The sequence below is a fragment of the Lynx rufus genome, unplaced genomic scaffold, assembly GCF_022079265.1.
Source record: "Lynx rufus isolate CCGP_SWC_20201006 ecotype Redwood Valley unplaced genomic scaffold, mLynRuf1.p SCAF_15, whole genome shotgun sequence".
Lineage (NCBI taxonomy): Eukaryota > Metazoa > Chordata > Mammalia > Carnivora > Felidae > Lynx > Lynx rufus.
Window position 1 is genome coordinate 3777897 of NW_025814829.1, and position 20789 is coordinate 3798685.

Sequence of the window (20789 nt, forward strand, 5' to 3'; positions counted from 1 at the left end):
GGGCTGTAAACCGAGCCGGCCGCTGCGGGCAGAGGCAGGCTCTCGGCGCCTCCGGGAAAGGCAGCCCCACGGCCGAGCTCCGCGCGGCTCGCAGGGACCCGGGCAGCGCCCCAGCCGCGGCTGCGGGGAGCGGGGGAGCCCGACGCGGGCGCGGGCGGGGAGCGTGCGTCCGTCGGCAGCAGCGGGAGGAGGGGCGGCGCCAGCCATGGCCGGGGACAGCGAGCAGACCCTGCAGAACCACCAGCAGCCCAACGGCGGCGAGCCCTTCCTGATCGGCGTCAGCGGGGGCACGGCCAGCGGCAAGGTACGGGGGGTCGCGGCGCCGCGCTCCCGGGCCCGGGCCGGGCGGCGGCGCATGTGGCGCGGCCGCGGGCCGTGTCAGTTGCTGCAGCCACCGCGTGGCCCGCGCGCCTCCGCTCCTGGCCGCGCTCCAGCGCCCAGTGTCTCCCCCCCCCCAACCCCCGCCTCTGCGCGGACTGCGGGCGGGGATTCCGGTCATCGCGGTCCCCCGGGGTACGCCGGCCACGGGTCGCAGGGCTGGCGCGCGCCCGCTCGCTCTTTTTCTCCGCTGCGGTAACTCGTGGCCGGGCTCCTAGGGGGAACGGGCAGAGAAAGCGGAGGCTTATTGTTTTGCGAGTCCGACGGTGGGGGCGGGGGGAGAGGGCTTTAAGCGGGGTCGCCGGGGAGCCCCCGACGCGCCCCCTCCCCCAAGCCCCGCCTGGGTGGGGGGTGGGGTGGGGGAACTCGCCCCGCGGCGCAGCGCGGGCCGCGAGGGCGGGGCGAGCCGGGAAGCCCGACCTGGAGGGCTGCGGGAACGCGCGAGGCGGCGTCCCGGGGAAGGGAGCTCGTGTCGGGCTGGGGACTGCGGGGGTTTCTTGGGGGGAAAATCCTGAGCGCCAACTAGGTGCGGTGACATGGACCAAATGACAATACGGGCTTCCGTATGGCTATGAGCAGAAACGTGGCCGGTTTCAATGAGAAAGTTGTTCTGGCTCCGTGCGTGCTCCTCGGTTGCAGGGGCTTTAGCGTCGTGGGCGCACGGAAAGGGGTCAGTCCTAGGGGCGTCCGACCCCCCTCAGGAGCCCGTCTTTGTTTTATCAGCCAAGCAAGAAAAAACGAGGGAAATGCTTTTTTAGCTTTACCCCGGGCCTTTCCTGCAGGTGGAGAAGGGTGGAGACCTCGCAGATGTTTCTTTCTTCGCTCCCCTTTACTGCATTTAAGATGTGGGTACTTGTTTCCTCGGCGTTTAGCAAGCTCCCATTGCATTGGGAGCATGGGCTCCTCCTGGCGAGCCTGCGAGCCGTGGGCTGTGCGCGCCGCGTTTGGCGAGGTGGGATGCTGCCTCCCAGGGCCGGGGAGAGCGGAGCGGGGAGGCTGGTTGGCGCCATGAGGAGCGAGCCACGAGGCTCTCGCGCCCCAGCCGACTCCTCCCGAGCCCCTCCTCCATTTTGGCTCCACGTTTTCCCCTCCGGGTCCCCGCGGGGGCCCAGACCCGGCAGCTGGCGCTGGGAAACTTCTTTATTGATGGAGTTCATCTTGTCTCTCGCTCCCAGGGCGAGGAATCGGGCAGCTTTGAGGTCCCCAAAGTTGATGTGGCATTTGCCCCCCGGCCGAATGCGTTTTCAGGCTGCTAAATGTTCTCTGCCAGCGCTGTTGCTGGTTCTTAGAAGCAAAGGTAGAGGCCAAGCACTTTCAGGAAGGTTTCCCTGTTCTTTTAGGATTATTCTTGCCCCCCTCTTTTGTGTAGCCTACGCCTGTTGCATGGGGCCTTTTTGTTGTTGATGGCTGTATTCCCAGCGCTCCTTCCTATAGCACATGTCTGGCACGTAGCTCGCCCCAATCGTTAACCTGAGGTTCAGTCCTCCTGGGAGGAGGGGGACTTAAACTGGCAGATGAGTGTGGCATTTAGAAACCATGTCCTTGGTAATCATCTAAATGATATCGTCACTCCAAACGTGGAAGCAGACCCCGTGCGGTGAAATAACTCCATTCTCCTTATTTTTGTGTTCATCGGTCATCACCTGGTCTCAATTGATACTCCCCGTAAGTCGTGTTACTTCTTTTTTTTTTTTTAATTTTTTTTAACATTTATTCATTTTTTGAAAGGCAGAGACAGCGCGAATGGGGGAGAGGCAGAGAGAGAGGGAGACACAGAAAGAGAAGTAGGCTCCAGGCTCCCAGCTCTGAGCTATCAGCACAGAGCCCGACGCGGGCCCGAACTCACAGACCGCGAGATAATGACCTGAGCTGAAGTTGGCCATTTAACCGACTGAGCCACCCAGGCGCCCCAGTCGTGTTACTTCTGTAATGTGTCCCATGGGAAGTAGTAGTGAGCCCTGCTCCTGGGGTTCTCATGGAGGAGGAAGATTATAGTAACTCCGAAGAAGGAGTCTTCAAAACCAGGTTCTTGTATTCCCTCTGAAAGGACAGGTCTAGAGAGAACGAGAAGTCACACTGGAAGGGAAAAAAAAGGAAACAGTGTAAAGCATATTGTACATTTTGGGCATTAATAAATACTGTGTCATTGTTTAAGAATATTATATCATTGTTTTGTTATTTAAAGATTTTTTTAAACACCCATTTATTATTGAGAGACAAAAAGAGACAGAGCATGAGCAGGGGAGGGACAGAGAGAGAGAGAGAGAGGGGGACACAGAATCCGAAGCAGGCTCCAGGCTCCGAGCTGTCAGCACAGAGCCCATGGGGCTCGAACTCACAAACCGCGAGATCATGACCTGAGTCGAAGTCGGATGCTTAACTTAACCACTGAGCCACCCAGGCACCCCTGTTATTTTAAAAGGCCCAAAGGAGCACTGAACTTCTGTAATTCCATATAGTAGTTCGTTTGCTGGGATTATATCTTGATTCTCTTATTCCAGGCCTTTAGTGCCTTTCCTGAAAGAAATTCAGAGTATTTTTTTAGAGGATGTGCAGCACCAACAGGCTGGACCTCCTTTGGAAGTGTGAAATCTGAACATAGTTGTGCAAGAGGATCTGGAAGCAAGATTGGTCCTCCGCTTCCTCGGGTATTTATTATGTGTCTGTTAAAAGGATTTGGGAAAGGCAAAGGGTCTCAACATCATCAAAAATGACAGTTTAGAGCCAGGAGGAACCTCAGAGTCCAGTCCCTGGAGTCCAACACTTAGTCTCATCACTTCTAGAATAGAAAAATGTATCCATGTGATGTACTTAGCGGCGGACCCAGTTCTGGACTGATGCTGGTTGATCCCCGCTGTTGCCTCGTTAAGAAAGAATTGACTGAGGACGAAGAGTAAGACTAAGGTGGGGGGGGGGCGGTGGGAAACACATGTTTACAGCCTTCGTCTTAGAAAAGGGCTGCGGGGAAATGGCCGTGGACTGGTTTCAGACGTACTTGACCCAAAGGGAAATGGAAATGCAGATTGCCCTGTACTCTTGGCCCAGCCCTGTAGATCTTGGTTGTTCCCCCCCACCCCGCACCCCTCCTTTATAAGAAACATCAACTCCCTGTTCAGCTTCTCTTGAGGGCTCAGATTTGTCTCTGTTGTGGCCGCCCTAAGTACAAAAATTGTATCTCAGACTAAGTTATTTTAGTTGTACAAGGCAAAAAAAAAAAAAAAAGTGATTGCAGTTCCATCTATCACACTTTTTAGTTTGTTTTATAAATGACGACGAATTAGAACTTGTGAGTAAGCTTTGCCAGGCTGACATGGTGAGTCATTGTTAAAGACTCACGGTAAAATTGTGGTGGGTTGAGGAGGTTATTCTGACCTATGTTAACCAGATTCTCCTGCTTTCCTCCGAAAGGACAGGTCTAGATGAGCAAGAAGTCACACAGGAAGAGGGAAAAAAAAAAAAGCCTCAACTTCTCTGCCCACATATATGTCCCTGACCGTAGATGCCATTCTGTCTTTTTTCGGTGGTTTCTTCCTTGACCAATTAAAGTCGCTTCTCAATGGCCGCCATCAGAGTGGGCTTCTTTCTTTGCCTATAGCTCTGATTATGTCACTCTCCTTTTTGGAAATCGTGGACGACTCTCCGTTGCCCAGACTGCTGGTCAAATATTTCAGCCTAGTGCAGATCCCCTAATGTGGTCCCAGACTGTCTCTTTTTCCCCTCTTCTCCCCCACCCACGTGCACAGACAGACACACGCACGGAACCTCTTTCACTTAAACTTTTGCTTAGGATCTTCTCTGGAATGGCCTCTAATCCTTTTAAGCCTTCAGTTCTGTAAATAACTTCCTCCAGGGGACTTTGTTATTCATTTCCTTAATCAGAATTGTTTTTTTTGTCTCCCGTGCTTCCATAGTCTTACCGACATTTGCCTTGGCGTCTGGCTGTTTGTTGACTGCCTCCCCCACTGCACTAGAAGTTCTGTGAGAGCATCTCGAGTATTTGGGCCTTCACGTCCCCGTCAGTGTTTGATACGGTGCTGCTGTTTGGTGTTAGGTGTTCATTGAGCTGCGTTACGCAGACCAAGACTTGTAATTATCCTTTGTTATTTGATTCATAAGACTATTTGAATTAGGATTTGGAGCCACAGTTGAAACCACGTTTACCTCTGTGATGCATGTTGTAACGACCAAACTCTAAAAAAAGCCCCCTGAACCCTAATGCATTGGTATTGCCTAACCAGAGCCTAGCATTTATTTAGTATGCACTAAATAAGTATTTGTTGAATGAAGGTCATTTTGCAGAGTGCTTCTTTTGTTGTTTGTTTATTTTTGAGAGAGAGAGAGCACATTCATGTAAGTGGGGGAAGGGGCAGAGAGAGAGGGGGACAGCAGAGAGCCCGATGTGGGGCTCGAACTCGCGAACGGTGAGATCATGACCTGCCTGAGCTGAGGTCAGACGCGCCACGGATTGAGCCACCCAGCCGCACCTGTATTAAGTGCTTTTGAGGAGAAGTTGGGATGTGAGGATATGTGAGAGAAAGTCTATCAGTATTTTGCAGTTGAATGTTGCTTAAACCACTTTTACAATGAAGCCAGATTCTCTTTTTCTTGTTTTGTTTTTTTAAGATGTTATTCATTTCTTAAAGTAACCTCTACTCCGAACAAGGGGCTGAAACCTACAAGCCGAGGTCCAGTGCTCAGCCTGGTGCCCCGCCCCCGCCCAAGCCAGTTCATCTGTAAAGCATTTGATTCCATCTCCATTTGAAGTCAGGCAGGCGGCTGTCTTCCCTGTTGATGGGAAACAAGGGAAGACATGAGGTTAGGAGAGTTTTTGACCTGACTGACGGTGGCTAGTAAGGGATACAAAATCGGAGTCCGGATTTTCCCTTTCCTAGATCCGTGTCTGTTCTGAGCTATCTTCATAAGCAGCAAGGAGGTTGGTCTGACTGTGTGTGAGTAACACAGACCAAGAGGGCAAACGGCAGTGCCCTCAGAGGTCTGGGCTGTCACCTCCCCTTAGCTCGACCATGACTCATCTGCTTTTGGAGCATCTGGAATGTGCCGTGGGGCCTGCATCCCCTTGATTCCATCACCCTGTTCCTGGACCCTTCAGCGGCCGTGCCCCTCCCGCCGGGCCGCTCACTCCGCACCCTCCTTCTGTTAGGTTCTCCCAGAATTCCGGGGACTGGGTTGGTCCCACTGGCTTTCTCAGACCTGGCACTGTGTGCGTTCTGCCGCCCCAAACTGCTGCCATGGCCATCAACAAACGCCTGGCGCAATGTGGCTCTGCTGGCCTCCTGCCCCTCTCCCCTTTGCTCTCTGTGTTGCAGCCACACAGGCTGCACCCCACCCCTGGCTTTCCCTCTGCCCAAGGACGTTGTTGGTTGTGCCAGCGCCTAACACGGAGCCCGGTAGAGGAAAGGAGACCTAGCAGACCTTGAGGGCTCCTGTGTGTTCCTCTCGTGCCGCCTGCCCGTTGTCCCCAGCTGTGCCTGTGTGGTCAGCTGCCTTCCTTTTCCTTCCTTGCTTGAATGTCTTTGAAGTGTGGCTTCTGATGCACACTCTCTGTGGTCACCTGACTCCGGCTGGCTCGGTGGCCCTTGCTGAGATCTTTTGCCTGATGTCCTTGTTTCTTTGTTGGGTGTTGCTTTCACAAAGTTCTGTGCTGGGGACAGATTGTGTTGGGAAGTTTCCCTGTTGAGGACCTACCTGGTCTTTGTTGCTGGTGGGGTCTGAGATGGTGCTGTTGGACTATTCAAGATCTCTGAGGTCTTTTAGGTGTGGGTCTCCGTGTTTTAAGCCAGTGGAAAAGCTTGGAGGGGGTACCCTGTGTGTGTGTGTGTGTGTGTGTGTGTGTGTGTGTGTGTGAGCGCACGTGTTCAGGTGTGTTTTCGTGTCCATTAAACCACTATTTAAAATTTTATTTTATTTTATTCATTTATTTTTTATTTAATTTTTATTCTTTACTTTTTTTTAACATTTTATTTATTTTTGAGAGAGACAGAGTGCGAGCAGGGGAGGGGCAGAGAGAGAGGGAGACATGGAATCCGAAGCAGGCTCCGGGCTATGAGCTGTCAGCACAGAGCCCAACATGGGGCTCAAACCCACAGACTGTGAGATCATGACCTGAGCTGAAGTCAGATGCTTAACTGACCGGGCCACCCTGGCGCCCCTATTTTTTTTTAAATTTTAATTAATATCATCAAATCACTTTTATCAGTAAGCCAGCTTACTAAAGCATTTGACCATCTCTTTTTCATGATGTATCGTGTATATGTATATATGAATTACATGAACATAATCTCTATAAAACACAAAAATAAGAGCTATAAAACAGAAAAATGATATAAAGAGTTAAAATGATGGTTTATTTTTAATTTTTTTAAACGTTTATTTTTGGGGGAGAGAGAGAGAGAGAGGGACAGAGCATGAGCAGGGGAGGGACAGAGAGAAAGGGAGACACAGAATCTGAGGCAGGCTCCAGGCTCTGAGCTGTCAGCACAGCGCCTGACACGGGGCTGGAACTCAGGAACCGGGAGATCGTGACCTGAGCTGAAGTCGGATGCTTAACTGACTGAGCCACCCAGTCGCCCCAAAATGATGGTTTCTTTAAAGGTATAAAACCTTTTGATTTTACTAAGATATTTTTTATTTGTGACTAAAGAGTGTTTTATTTTTAAAAATCTTGTTTCACACGTGGTGACTCATGGATGTTGGATGATCTTGGTGATATTAGTCTTGGTGACTACAAGGCTGAATGAAGGCTTGGTTCTAAGTTTAGTCTTTAGAATGCTGATTAAAAGACCATCCTATTTGAAAAAGTTATCTCCTTCAAAGATCCAAGAACAAGAAAGTCCCCGTTTGCAGTGTTTACCAAATCACATTAGTCCCCTCCCCCAAAACCCAAGGAGAAAATTTTCACCTTTGTGCATCAGCTGTCTTTGCAAACCAAGGTGCTTCATTAACTAGTTGAATTCAAACTCCACTGAAAATCCTTATCTGGAGTATTTTACAAGTTCTTACAAGTTTCTGTTTACAGGTGCACGCATAGTTTTTGGCAACAGTGTTGCTTAACAGTGGAAACATTTTCGAATCTCTTTACCAGATAATTGGATCGTTTACTTTTAATACATGTATTTCTTTGCCTTCAATCCTACATAAAACAACAAGTCAAGTTTATTTTTGAAAGAGCAGGATTTCTAAATGAACAAGTAACTGCAAAGATCACATGAAAATGATAAGACAGGAGTGTCTAAAAGACCAGAGAAAAGGTGTAACAGCTGTCAGGTGTTGACAGAAAGTAACTAATCAGTGGGGCACTTGGGTGGCTCAGTGGCCATCCAGCCCTGTGTTGAACTGCCAGCAGGAGCCTGCTTGGGATTCATTCTCTCTCTGTCTCTCTCCCTCTCCCTTCCCCTCTGCCCCTCCCCTGCCCATGTGCAGGCTCACTCTCTCCCTCTCTCTCCAAAAAAACAAAAACAAAACCAAAAACAAACCAAACTAATGGGTGTTCAGGTCACATGCGTGCAAGAGTTAAGCGAACATGAAAGTTCATACAGAGAAAGCCAAAGTAGTTACAATAAAGAAATTACCATCAATAGGCTACTTAACATAATAACCTGAAAGGCCTGAAGAATGCTAGAAAGCATTGAACCTTTGGGCCTCTCCTAAGCAGTAATTGGATTACATGGGGAGGGGGAGGGGAGCGGGGGCATTGGTTCTAAAATGGACCACGCATGCTTTGAGAATTTTGAATGATGATAGGAGACAGTAAGGCAAAAAAATAAATAAATAAAAAATCAGTTTGCTTTGTTACCTGGCTATTAAAAATGGTCTTTCCATAGTGTAAGAAAAAAAGTAGTTATTTCCGCATGGTCACAGCCTATGAAACCGCAGGAGAAGTGTCTAGAGTGTCTCTGAACCTCCCGATACTTCTGTGGTAACCTTGAGTACCCTGTGGAGCAGGTGGCCTGCAGTTTCATTCCTGCCCCATGTGGTCCCCCACCTCATAGAAGGTTCTGCCACATGCCCTTTGTGTGACTTGTAGAAACGGTATCGTAGGACTTGTATAAGATGCGGTAGAAGCATAAGGGTTTTATGTGTGCAGGTGAAGTAGGGTTGTGCTTCTTTAGTGCTTTAATCGGTGTGTGAGTATGCCATCTTGTCTGAAATGCTGGCCTTTCCCCACCTTAGCTGAAGGGCCATTCTGTCCTGTCTCAACACACACCGCCTGCCTGTCCTCTAGGAAGCCGCGGGTTCTGCAGGTGTCGCCAGGAATGCCTCCTTCCCCACAGTGGAGGGTGAGCCCTGTCTGCCTTGTGTGGGTTGGTGGGTCTCAGGCTATAGAGAGAGAGCTTGTAGCATGCAATGCTGAGAACCCTGACTTGTGATTTGGACTCTGGTCTTCAAACATGTTTGCATCCTTAACTGCTGTGAGAAGCTTTGGAGAATTCTTTACCCCACTGCATCTATATATTTTTAAATTTATTTATTTCTTTTGAGAAATAGAGAGCAAGAGAGCGTGAGCAGGGGAGGGGCAGAGAGAGAATCCCAAGCAGGCTCCATACTGTCAGCACAGAGCCCGATGTGGAGCTCGATCTCATGAACCTCGAGATTCTGACGTAAGCCAAAATCAGGAGTTGGCTGCTTCACCGACTGAACCACCCAGGCTCCCCTCCCAGTGCTTATTTTTTGACACCAGTTTTCTTTCATCATGAGTAAAGAGTAGCAAAGGATATATTTCTGGTATATTGTAAATAGTGACATTCTAAAATTTCTGATGTTATAAATATTGACATTCTGAAATAATAATTGTTTCATTCTTTAAAGTGTATCTAGTGGGCTTTTAAATACTGGATAATTTGGCCTATTGTCATCCATTAAAAATATAGATGAATAAGCTCATATTTGAGTCAGAAAGCTTCATTTTTTTCTTTTTTCTCCTTGAAATCATTTCAGTTCCACTTTTCCCACAAAATGTTAACTTAATTTCATCTATTTTTATTCTTAAATCTTTTATTGATCATTCTATCATCTTTTTTAATGTTTATTTTTGAGAGAGAGTGCACGTGTGTGCGTATGCACACGTGGGGGATGGGCAGAGACAGACGGAAACACAGAATCGGAAGCAGACTCCAGGCTCTGAGCCATCGGCACAGAGCCCGACGCGGGGCTCGAACTCACAAGTGGTGAGATCATGACCTGAGCCGAAGTTGGACACTCAACCGACTGAGCCACCCAGGCGCCCCGATTATTCTGTCATCCTTATGCGACAAAATGTATGTGCACATTGGAAGGTTTTTTCTATTCTTAGAAGTCTCAGCATTAATTTCTTTCAGATTATGTTACTGTGGTTATTGTCATAAGTTAATCAGAACAAGTAGATACCCACTTTGATACATACTTAAGCGAAAAAGGTAGAATTTTGTTGGAAAGCAACTCGATGGTTATAGCCTGTATCGGGGTGGGTTATTACTGTTTAAGGCTACAATAAGATTTTTCTCTTGTATAGATAGAAACTTTGAGAAGTGCTGTTGACATAACTAGATGGGAATGGAAAGGCTTTTGTTCTATCAAGGTCGCTCAGTTTTTACATTCCAAAGTATGTGTCAGAATCCAATGTATTTAAAAAAATTTTTTTTATGTTTATTCATTTTTGACAGAGAGAGAGAAAGAGAGAGAGAGAGGGAGACAGAGCATGAGTGGGGGAGGGGCAGAGAGAGAGGGAGACCCAGAATCTGAATGACAGGCTCCAGGCTCTGAGCTGTCAGCACAGAGCCCAACGCGGGGCTTGAACTCACGGACGGTGAGATCGTGACCTGGCTGAAGTCGGATGCTCAGCCGACTGAGCCACCCAGGCGCCCCAGAATCCAGTGTAGTTTTATGAGTCAACCAGCTTGCCACTCACCTCCTTTAATTTTGTCAAAGACAGAAAACTGGAGACCTTCAGACTTGTAAAAGGACTTATTACCCAATCATCAGACCATTCATTTTTCGGTATTGGCACTCGTATTTCATGTTGCCTCTTTGTATGGCCACTGATTTAGGGATTGTGGGTTCCAGCCCAGCTTTGCCAGTTGCTTACTGGGTATCTGGATTTTCATCTACAGGAAACACTCTCTTTTCATCCCTTAACATTTTTCAATTCTGTAGCTAGCCTCGAGTGTTCTTGAATTGTTCTCTCACAACTGGTCACACTTACCAAGTACTTCTCCCACCCACACCTGCATGGTGTGGTTGGCATTTGTGACCTTCTTGGGGGGGGGGGAGTCCTGAGAAACTGGTATTCCCTGCCACTTGCCAACATTCACTTCAACTGGGTATTAACTGGGTTTCCTGTAGATCCTGTGACCCTGTATCTTGCTCTCATAGATGTTGTTGCTTTTCCTAGCATCCCTCCCTCCCGGTACCTTCCTCTTCCTTACCTGGCTAACCCCTGCTCATCTTTCTGTAGGCGTCCTGTCATGGTCTTTCTTGGGAAGTCCTCTCAGGCATGATTGAGTGTCCCTCTTCTGTGTTGCTAAAGCATCAGTCATAGGATGTCCCCCATTCTGTGTTGCCCTTGCTCATTTAAGTCTGTCTTCCTCTCTCCACTGCTGTCTCAGGGACTGTTTTTCCTCACTGTTGCCTGAGGCTCACACACGGGCTAAAACTAAAACCAGTCTAGGTAGGTTCTCCATACATATTTGTTGAATAGCCAAATATTAAGGGCCTCTTTTTCACAATCCTTGACGTTTTCACTTGGGATCTCGACAGGAACCTCAGTATGGCCAACATTTAACTCCTGATCTTCCCCTCACATGGGTTCAGCCTGCAGCTCTTCTGCATCTCAGCTGATGACAGCCTTCATCCTTGTGGTTGCTCTGACCTAAACCGTGGAGTCACTCTGGACTACCATCTTTCATTTGCACCCAGTCCGTTAAGAAATCTTGTTGGCTCTACCATTAAAGCGTGTCCTCAGTCTGCCCCTATTCACCTCCACCGCTTCCCTCCGGGTCCAAGCCACCAACATCTTGGGGTTGGGCCATTGCGGTAGTATCCTAGCTCCTCTCCCTGTCCTGCCTCTGTCCTTGTGCATTCCGTTCTCATGGCGGCCAGTGATCCCGTTCAAGTAGAAGGCTGGATAATTTCCCTGCTCTGCTTAGAACCCCGAAGTGGCTTCCCATTTTACTCGCAGTAGAAGCCACAGTCCTTGCAGAGACCCGCAAGTCCCCAAGATGGGCTCTGCACTGGCTGTTCCTTCTGCCAGGGTAGCACTTCTCTCCGATATCAGCGTGGTTAGCTCTCTCACCTCCTCATGGTCCCGTTGTTTAAAACTGCACACTGTGTGGGGCGCCTGGGTGGCGCAGTCGGTTAAGCGTCCGACTTCAGCCAGGTCACGATCTCGCGGTCCGGGAGTTCGAGCCCCGCGTCGGGCTCTGGGCTGATGGCTCGGAGCCTGGAGCCTGCTTCCGATTCTGTGTCTCCCTCTCTCTCTGCCCCTCCCCCGTTCATGCTCTGTCTCTCTCTGTCCCAAAAATAAATAAACGTTGAAAAAAAAAAAAAAAAAAAACAACTGCACACTGTAGGCACTCAGTTACAGAAAAACCTTGGTTGGCGAGCGTAGTTCGTTCCAGAAACATTCTTGTCATCCAAAGCACTCATATATCAAGGCGAATTTCAAGAACCATTGGCTCAGCGGTGATCATGTGATGTTCGGCCTCACAAATGACAAGACATCGCTTGTTTATCAAGTTAAAATTTGGTAGAAATGATTGCTTGTCTTGGGGAACACTCCCAGAGCAAGTTATAATCCAAAGTTTTACTGTACTTTTTGGATAAATGGTTGAAGAATTCATTACTTGTTTGCTAGGTTGCCTCGTCTAATATTAGTTTTCAGCATTTAAACCTGGTTGCTTTGGCTTTTGCTGGGAGATGTGGATGGTTCTTCCTTGACTGTTCGCATTTGTCCTTGCTTGTGAGGTCCCTTTACCTGGGTAGGGTGATGACTGGTACCTTGTCCGTCACAGAGCTCAGTGTAGGGGTACATGCTAGATGGCTTAGGTGCCTGTTTACGGGTGCATTTTTATTTATTGTTTTAAACTTTATTTTGAGAGACAGAGTGGGGGAGAGGGACGGAGGGAGAGAGAGAGAGAATCCTAAGCTGGCTGCACATTATCAGCGCAGAGCAGGACGTGGGGCTCGAACCCACAAACCGTGAGATCGTGACCTGAGCTGAAACCAAGAGTTGGACGCCAAATCGGCTGAGCCGCCCAGGGGCCTGATTTTGAATTTTTTTTTTTTTTAATTTAAAGTTTATTCACTTTGAGATAGAGTGGGGGAGGGGCAGAGAGAGACTCTCAAGCTGGCTCTGCACCAGCGACGTGGAGCAGACCTGGGGCTCGAAGGGGCTCGAACTCCCGAACCGCGAGATCCTGACCTGAACCGAAGCCAACAGTCAAGACTCTTAAGCAACTGAGCCACCGAGGCGGCCTCAGTGGTGCATTTTTTAAAAATACCAAATCAGCTGGAGGGTAACCTTCACATCTTGTCAGATTCTTATTAGGAATGACACCTTATTTTGTTTGAGTCGATGCTTGCGGATGTGAACTGGGTCTTTAACTCGAGAAATGCTGGAAGAGTAGCTCTTTGAAGCCAAAGTGGTTATCTTCCCTATCTCAGGGGGAGACCGAGCCATCGTCTTCGGAGAAAAGCTGTCTTGGCTTTGGGCAGCCTGCGTTAGTCTGAATAACCGGCCTTTTGTAGCTTGGATTGGAGCCAGGAAAGTGCTGAGCAGAGCTTTGGGTGAGGGCATGGCAGCCTTTTGGCTTCTGAGTTTAGTGTGGCTTGTAGGGAACCCGATGCATCCTCGTCGAGACGTAGAGAGTTGACACGGCACAGCCGCCTTCCAAAGCTGTCGTCCCTTTGGGATTATGGATGTCCTTTCATCAACACAGATGCTATATAATTATATGTATTATAAACTTTAGTTTCTGCTGTACAACAGCAGTGTTAAGATCTGAGATGCTTATAGATACTTTTTTAATGTCTTAAGTCTACTTATTTCTTTGAGAGAGAGAACGACAACCAGTGGGGGAGGGGCAGAGGGGGGGGGGTGGGACAAGGATCCAAAGCGGGCTCTGTGCTGACAGCGGGGAGCCCGACGTGGGGCTCGAACTTAAGAGCCGTGAGATCGTGACCTGAGCTAAAGTCAGATGCTTAACTGGCTGAGCCACCCAGGTGCCCCATGAGATGCCTGTATTTAAAACGTTTTCTTTTTTTTTTTTTCAAAAAAATTTTTTTTTCAACGTTTATTTATTTTTGGGACAGAGAGAGACAGAGCATGAACGGGGGAGGGGCAGAGAGAGAGGGAGACACAGAATCGGAAACAGGCTCCAGGCTCCGAGCCATCAGCCCAGAGCCCGACGCGGGGCTCGAACTCCCGGACCGCGAGATCGTGACCTGGCTGAAGTCGGACGCTTAACCGACTGCGCCACCCAGGCGCCCCAAAACGTTTTCTTTTTTTGATAAAAGAACCACAAACCCTGTAGACTGGACCAGTTATGGTCTTTACTGCTGAGGTAAATTCATGATGGGATTGGTCATGAGAAGTAGTTCTGAGCAGGAATAGAACTCAGAACCCAGGGCATATATCCAGGGGGCTAGGGGTGGCCCTGCCTCGTTTGTGTGGCTCGTGGGTTGGCATCTCTGACAACAGGTGCCTAGGAATCAGTGGACATTTATTGAAGCAGCTATGGAATGACTGCCCTTTGTCTTTGTGGGGGTTTCTGAGGTGTTTCTTTTTTTTTTCTTAAGGTTTATTTTTGAGAGAGAGAGAGAGAGAGAGAGTGCAAACAGGGGAGGGGCAGAGAGAGAGGGAACCACAGAATCCGAAGCAGGCTCCAGGCTCCGAGCTGTCAGCACACAGCCCAACGTGGAGCCCGAACTCACGAGCCTTGGTGATGACCTGAGCCGAAGTTGGAGGCTTAACTGACTGAGCCACCCAGGTGTCCCTAGGGCGTGTTTCTATTGTGTGGCATATCGGTCGTCTGAGAAACTTTCTCCGTGAGTTGAATTTGGTGAGGAGATTGGCCAAGGGCCCTGCTGTTTAGGGTGAGGCATATCTCCTGAGGACCTGTTGATTTTTCTACTGAGGCAAAACATACTATTTTGACTGGTCAGTGGCTTTATTTTTCTCCACTTCCTTGGTAGAGAGGGTAAATATTTGAAAACAGAATGAACAGAATAGTATTTGACACATAGTATTGAACACTGAGAGGCGGTGAATACTCTTGAATACTCTCAGTGAATACTCTCTTTAAGCAAGAGAGGCAGTGAATACTCTTCTGGAAGAAAAGGCAAGCAGGGGGTGCTCTCCTTGACTTTGAAGGACACAGAGCTGAGTGCACGCGGGATTGGCCCTTTGGTCTCTAGAAGCTGTGATCACGAGAGGTCATGCTTGAGGTGGAAAAGCTTGCATTTCTGGACATTTCTGGACGTGTCCTCTAAGACCTAAAATCCCAGGCCTGCCCTGAGGCTCCTTTTACAGGTCTTAGTGGGGATTAAAGTCTTTATGGTTGATAGACTGGAGACTTTATGAGGTCTCTTCTTCAAGCAAGGATTGGAGCGCAGCTCCCTGGTTTCTTCTGGAAAGTGCTTTCCCGCTGCAAGGCCAGACAGCTTCGTGGGGTGCAACAGACACAGCCATGCTCGTGTGAACATCCCAGCTCGACCACTCCTCATCTGTGTCTTCTGAACCCGTTTGTACATCTAGGAAGAGCAGGTAATGTCTGCTTTGGAGGATTGCTGGTAGGATGTGAGGAGAAAATGCACGCAGGGGGGGTTATCCGTGGCGGCGTTTCTGCAGCGGCCGGAACCCGTGGCTTGTGCCCTGTGCTGCTGTCTGCCCGCTTCCAACCAGCCCAGCTTCCTGGACGTGTGAGCCCGACGTGTCCAGGTGTGGTGGCACGGATGGCGATGGGGCCAGTTTGATTTCCATTTACTGATGTGATGTGATTTGCTTCCCTGCGGATCAGGCCCCCCAACGGGTCAGATGCTGGCCACTCCCTCCCGCGGGCCACCTTTCAGTCGTCCTGTTCTCTCGTTGCCGCAGGCCTCAGTGGTCCTTGCCTGCCGTTGTCAAGTTGGACCTCTTCTTGAAAAGATTTAGGCGGACTTGTCTCACAGTGGGTGGTTACAGGGGAAGAAAAAGCAGCTTACTGACATTCCTTTTAAAAACCCTTCTAATTGGGACGCCTGGGTGGCCCCGTCGGTTAAGCGTCTGACTTCAGCTCAGGTCACGATCTCGCGGTCCGCGAGTTCGAGCCCCGCGTCGGGCTCTGGGCTGATGGCTCAGAGCCTGGAGCCTGCTTCCGATTCTGTGTCTTCCTCTCTCTCTGCCCCTCCCCCGTTCATGCTGTGTCTCTCTCTGTCTCAAAAATAAATAAACGTTAAAAAAAAATTAAAAAAAAAAAAACCCTTCTAATTGGGACGCCTGGGTGGCCCCGTCGGTTAAGCGACCGACTCTTGGTTTCTGCTCAGGTCATGATCTCAGGGTTTGTGAGTTTGAGCCCTGTGTCGGGTTCTGGAATGACAGTGTGGAGCCTGCTTGGGATTCTCTCTCTCTCTCTGCCCCTCACCCACTCATGCTCTCTCTCTCTCTCTCTCTCTCTCTCTCAAAATAAATTAATAAACTTAAGAAAAAAAAACCCTTCTATTTAAAAATAGAACCCTGGGGGGCCTCTGGGTGGCTCAGTCAGTTAAGCATCCGACTTCGGCTCAGGTCATGACCTCACGGTTCGTGAGTTCGAGCCCCGCATCGGGCTCTGTGCTGACAGCTCGGAGCCTGGAGCCTGCTTCGGATGCTGTGTCTCCCTCTCTCTCTGCCCCTCCCCTGCTCGCGCTCCGTCTCCCTCTCAAAAGTAAACATTAAGAAAAAGTAACAACGAAAAGAAGAACCCATGGGAAAGCGTACACGTTTTGTATGGCTCAGTGGACCCACCCGTGGAGATCCCCACCGAGTCAAGGAGCAGCGTGCGACCAGCACATTGTCAGCCTCCCTACCTCTTCCGTCAGCGATTTGATGACTTTAGTAGAGACGAGGCATGTTGTATAGCTGGCGGGTTACCAAGACTCGTGTGGCTCTGGGAACTTGGTCTTGCGTAGAAGATACGTCGTCAAGAACATTTCGGCCCTCGTGTGTCTAGCAAAATCCTACCGCTCCTCAGATCCAGATCACAACTGTCTCCAAAGTGTGTACCCTTGTCTGCCCCCGAGAGAGCAGGTCGCGTCTTCCGTTCATTTCCTTCATCCAGCAAATGCTCGCTGGTTCCTTACAAAGTGCCAGGCACTCCGGCAGGTGCTGGGAACGTAGGAGTGCGTTAGAAAAAGCCCTTGACCTCAAGGAGCTGACGCGTCTAGGTCTGACTCATCTCTGCTAACCCAGTGCCTCACATAGTCCTTTAATAAATGCCTGCCAGACCAAACGAAGTTTCCTTTTTTTTTTTAATATGAAATTTATCGTCAAATTGGTTTCCATACAATACCCAGTGCTCATCCCAACAGGTGCCCTCCTCAATACTCATCACCCACCCTCCCCTCCCTCCCACCCCCCATCAACGACCTCAGTTCTCAGTTTTTAAAAAAAAAATTTTTTTTAACGTTTATTTATTTTTGAGACAGAGAGACAGAGCATGAACGGGGGAGGGTCAGAGAGAGGGAGACACAGAATCGGAAACAGGCTCCAGGCTCTGAGCCATCAGCCCAGAGCCCGACGCGGGGCTCGAACTCACGGACCGCGAGATCATGACCTGAGCTGAAGTCGGCCGCTTAACTGACTGAGCCACCCAGGCGCCCCATTTTGTTCTCAGTTTTTTTTTTTTTTAATTTTTTTTTTTTTTCAATGTTTATTTATTTTTGGGACAGAGAGAGACAGAGCATGAACGGGGGAGGGGCAGAGAGAGAGGGAGACACAGAATCGGAAACAGGCTCCAGGCTCCGAGCCATCAGCCCAGAGCCCGACACGGGGCTCGAACTCACGGACCGCGAGATTGTGACCTGGCTGAAGTCGGACGCTTAACTGACTGAGCCACCCAGGCGCCCCATTTTGTTCTCAGTTTTTAAGAGTCTCTTATGGTTTGGCTCTCTCCCTCTCTCTTTATTTACTTTTTTTCTTCCCCTCCCCCATGGTCTTCTGGTAAGTTTCTTAGGATCCACATAAGAGTGAAACCATATGGTATCTGTCTTTCTCTGTATGACTTATTTCACTTAGCATAACACTCTCCAGTTCCACCCATGTTGCTACAAAAGGCCATATTTCATTCTTTCTCATTGCCAAGTAGTATTCCATTGTGTATATAAACCACAATTTATTTTCCATTCATCAGTTGATGGACATTTAGGCTCCTTCCATAATTTGGCTACTGTTGAGAGTGCTGCTATAAACATTGGGGTACAGTTGCCCCTATGCATCAGCACTCCTGTATCCCTTGGGTAAATTCCTAGCAGTGCTATTGCTGGATATAGGGTAGATCTATTTTTAATTTTTTGAGGAACCTCCACACTGTTTTCCAGAGCGGCTGCACCAGTTTGCTTTCCCATCCTTTACTTTCCTGTAGCATTCACGCTCCTCTATCGTGGTCGGCTGGCGGATCTGCGATTTCTGGATTCCAGGACCCTGGAACGCAGGCCGTCCACCTTTGCATCCTTAGCCTTGTGCAGAGAAAGGACTTCATGCTGATTATTGAAGGCGTGACAAGTGGCATGTAAGTGGGGGGAGTCGGTAAATGCTGTCAGAGGTCAAAAGGAGCTGGAACGTGTTAACGGGCTAGGGTTAAGCTCTTCTTGCCAAAGTCACCCGTAGTTCCCAAGTCCTCTTAAAGCTACTGATCCTTTATCTTGCTTTTCTGTAACATTTGAGAAGGACCATTTCTTCCAGGGAACTTCGTTTCACTGCCCTTGGCTGGCTTCCCACCTCTCTCGCTATTCTTTCTCAGCCAACTGCCTGGGTTCCTTTCTACCCGTGAATGCGTCCTGCCTCAGGACCCCCTGCTTGGACCCGTGGTCCTTGCCCTCTGTCTCTGTATCGTCTGTTTGGCAGTGACTCCCAGGTTATTTCCTGTCCTGAGTCCTTTCCTGGGCTCCTTCCCCATTCATTCAGCGGTAAGAGGCGACCTCACCTGGTGCCATCCACAGACCTGCACTTCTGTGTTTTCTGTGCACACGAAGGCACGGGACAGAAACCCCGCGTCAGCTCTGCCACGGTCCAGGTAGCGCTCCTGTGTCCTCGCTCATCCCGCCGGGCCCCCCGGAGGGTCCGATCAGTTCTACTTTGTCCTGAAATTACCTTCTCCTCCCTGCATCCATCATTTCTTGCCTGGATAACTCTCCAGTGGCCGGTTTCCCAGCTGCCAATCTGGACCTTTTCCAAAACATTCTCCACATTGCTGTTGGAGCAATCTTTTAGGGGAAAAAAATGCGGCTGTGATCAAGTCTGTCGCTCCCCTAACATTCTTTGGTGGTTCTCCTTTCACCTTCAGGCTTGTCGTCAGCACTGCCTCCCCCCGGAGCCGGCCAGCGTAGCCCCTCCAGCCTTCCTTCCTGCCGCCCTCCATATGCCATCCTGTCCCTTCCCAAACTCATTGTCTGCTCCTTCCTGTTCCCAGATCTCAGAGCGCTCACTTCCATTCCTCTGGACGTGTTGCTGCTTCTGCTCCCCATGTTGTCACCTCCTCTTTTGTCTGGTCACTTCAAAGCCCGAGGAAGTGTCTGTCAGTCCCCTACAGTCTGAACTGAGGCTTCTGTCCTTATGTTTTCCTCCCTCCAGCACCCCGTGTTGCTGTCCACTCCCTGTCTTTCCAGTAGACTGTGGATTTTAAGAGCAGCGACTTCTCTCTGTACCCAGGGTGCTTAGAATATCACAGGTGCCGGGGCACCGGGGTGGCTCAGCCGGTCGAGCGTTCAGCTCTTGACTTCGGCTCAGGTCATGATTTCATGGTTCGTGAGCTCAAGCCCCAAATCAGGCTCTGTGCCGACAGTGCAGAGCCTGCTTGGGATTCTCTTTCTCTCTCTCTCTGTCTCTCTCTTTCTCTCTCTCTTTCTCTCCCCCCCCCCACCGCCCTTCTCCTACTCATACTCTTTCCCTCTCAAAATAAAAATACTTTAAAAAAAAAAGAAGAAAATCATAGGTGCTCAAAGATACTGGAGGGAGTGTAAAGGAGGTATTTTTCTTGCCACGAGTATGGGATTGGGTTACATATGGGGTTCATCTGGCTTATTTATTTATTTTTTTATTAACATTTATTTATTTTTGAGAGACTGAGGCACAGCGTGAGCAGGGGAGGGGCAGAGAGAGAGGGAGACACAGAACCTGAAGCAGCCTCCAGGCTCTGAGCCGTCAGCACAGAGCCCGACGTGGGGCTCGAACCCACAAACCGTGAGATGATGACCTGAGTTGAAGTCAGATGCTTAACCGACTGAGCCACCCGGGCGCCCTGTCATCTGGCTTCTTTGGTTTCTTTCATCTGAATTTGAGATCTGAAAAGTTAACCTCACATGTATAGTTCCGGGCTGATAATGCTCCCCATCTCCATGGTGGTTGCTGTGCACAGAGCTGAACGTTAGGCTAGTGTTGGTGAGAAGTGTTCGTGCAGGAGGCACACTTGTTTACATCGGGAACAGTTTGCCCTCTGTCTTTCCTGCCCTGTGAGTTGGGCCCGGGGAGTGTGTAGGTGTGTGGATGGTGAAGGGGGTAGGCATGGCCGGAGGGATGGTAGACGGTCACTGTTGCTTTGGAACACAGGACCAGTGCAGAAAACTTTGACCTTGTGAGATTAAAAACTGTTAGGTCATGTGGATGGTTCTTGTAAATTAAGTGTGGAAAAGCCAGCTTTAAATGGACCCTGCATTTATATCAACAACCACATTGCTATTGAGCTCTCGGCAAATGTTTGAATTGAGGTGTTTTGAGGGGTGGCACAGATTTTTAATGTATTAAAAATAACTTTTATCATGCTTTACCATGTTTTCCAGACGGATACATGCTCTTGCAAAACACTGACATAATACTGGTGGAGCCTCTCTGCATTCCACTGCCTTATTTTATTTTCTTGTTATCATTTAATGCCATCTTTATACGTATGTGTGTGTGTTTTAATGTTTATCTGTTTTTGAGAGAGCGAGACAGAGTGTGAGCAGGGGAGGGGCAGAGAGAGAGGGAGACACAGAATCCGAAGCAGGCTCCAGGCTCCAAGCTGTCAGCACAGAGCCCAACGTGGGGCTTCAACCCATGAACCATGAGATCATAACCTGAGCATAAATCGGATGCTTAACCGTCTGAGCCACCCAGGCGCCCCTGTATGTGTCTCTATTATCCATTTCCTTTCAAAATCTGTCCAGTGTCCAGATGAGGAAATCGCAGCCTAGAGAAGCGAAGGAAC

The 20789-nt window shown here is 49.3% G+C and overlaps 1 protein-coding gene across 1 annotated transcript in view; it reads left to right on the plus strand.

The window, feature by feature from the left end:
- Window positions 1-204: 204 nt before the first annotated feature.
- Window positions 205-20789, plus strand: part of UCK2 (uridine-cytidine kinase 2) — a 77381-nt gene continuing 56796 nt past the window's right edge. The window contains exon 1 of the mRNA XM_047077221.1: window positions 205-304. Coding sequence (XP_046933177.1) covers window positions 206-304 — 99 coding nt within the window. The 5' untranslated portion in view covers window position 205. The remainder of the gene's footprint in view (window positions 305-20789) is intronic.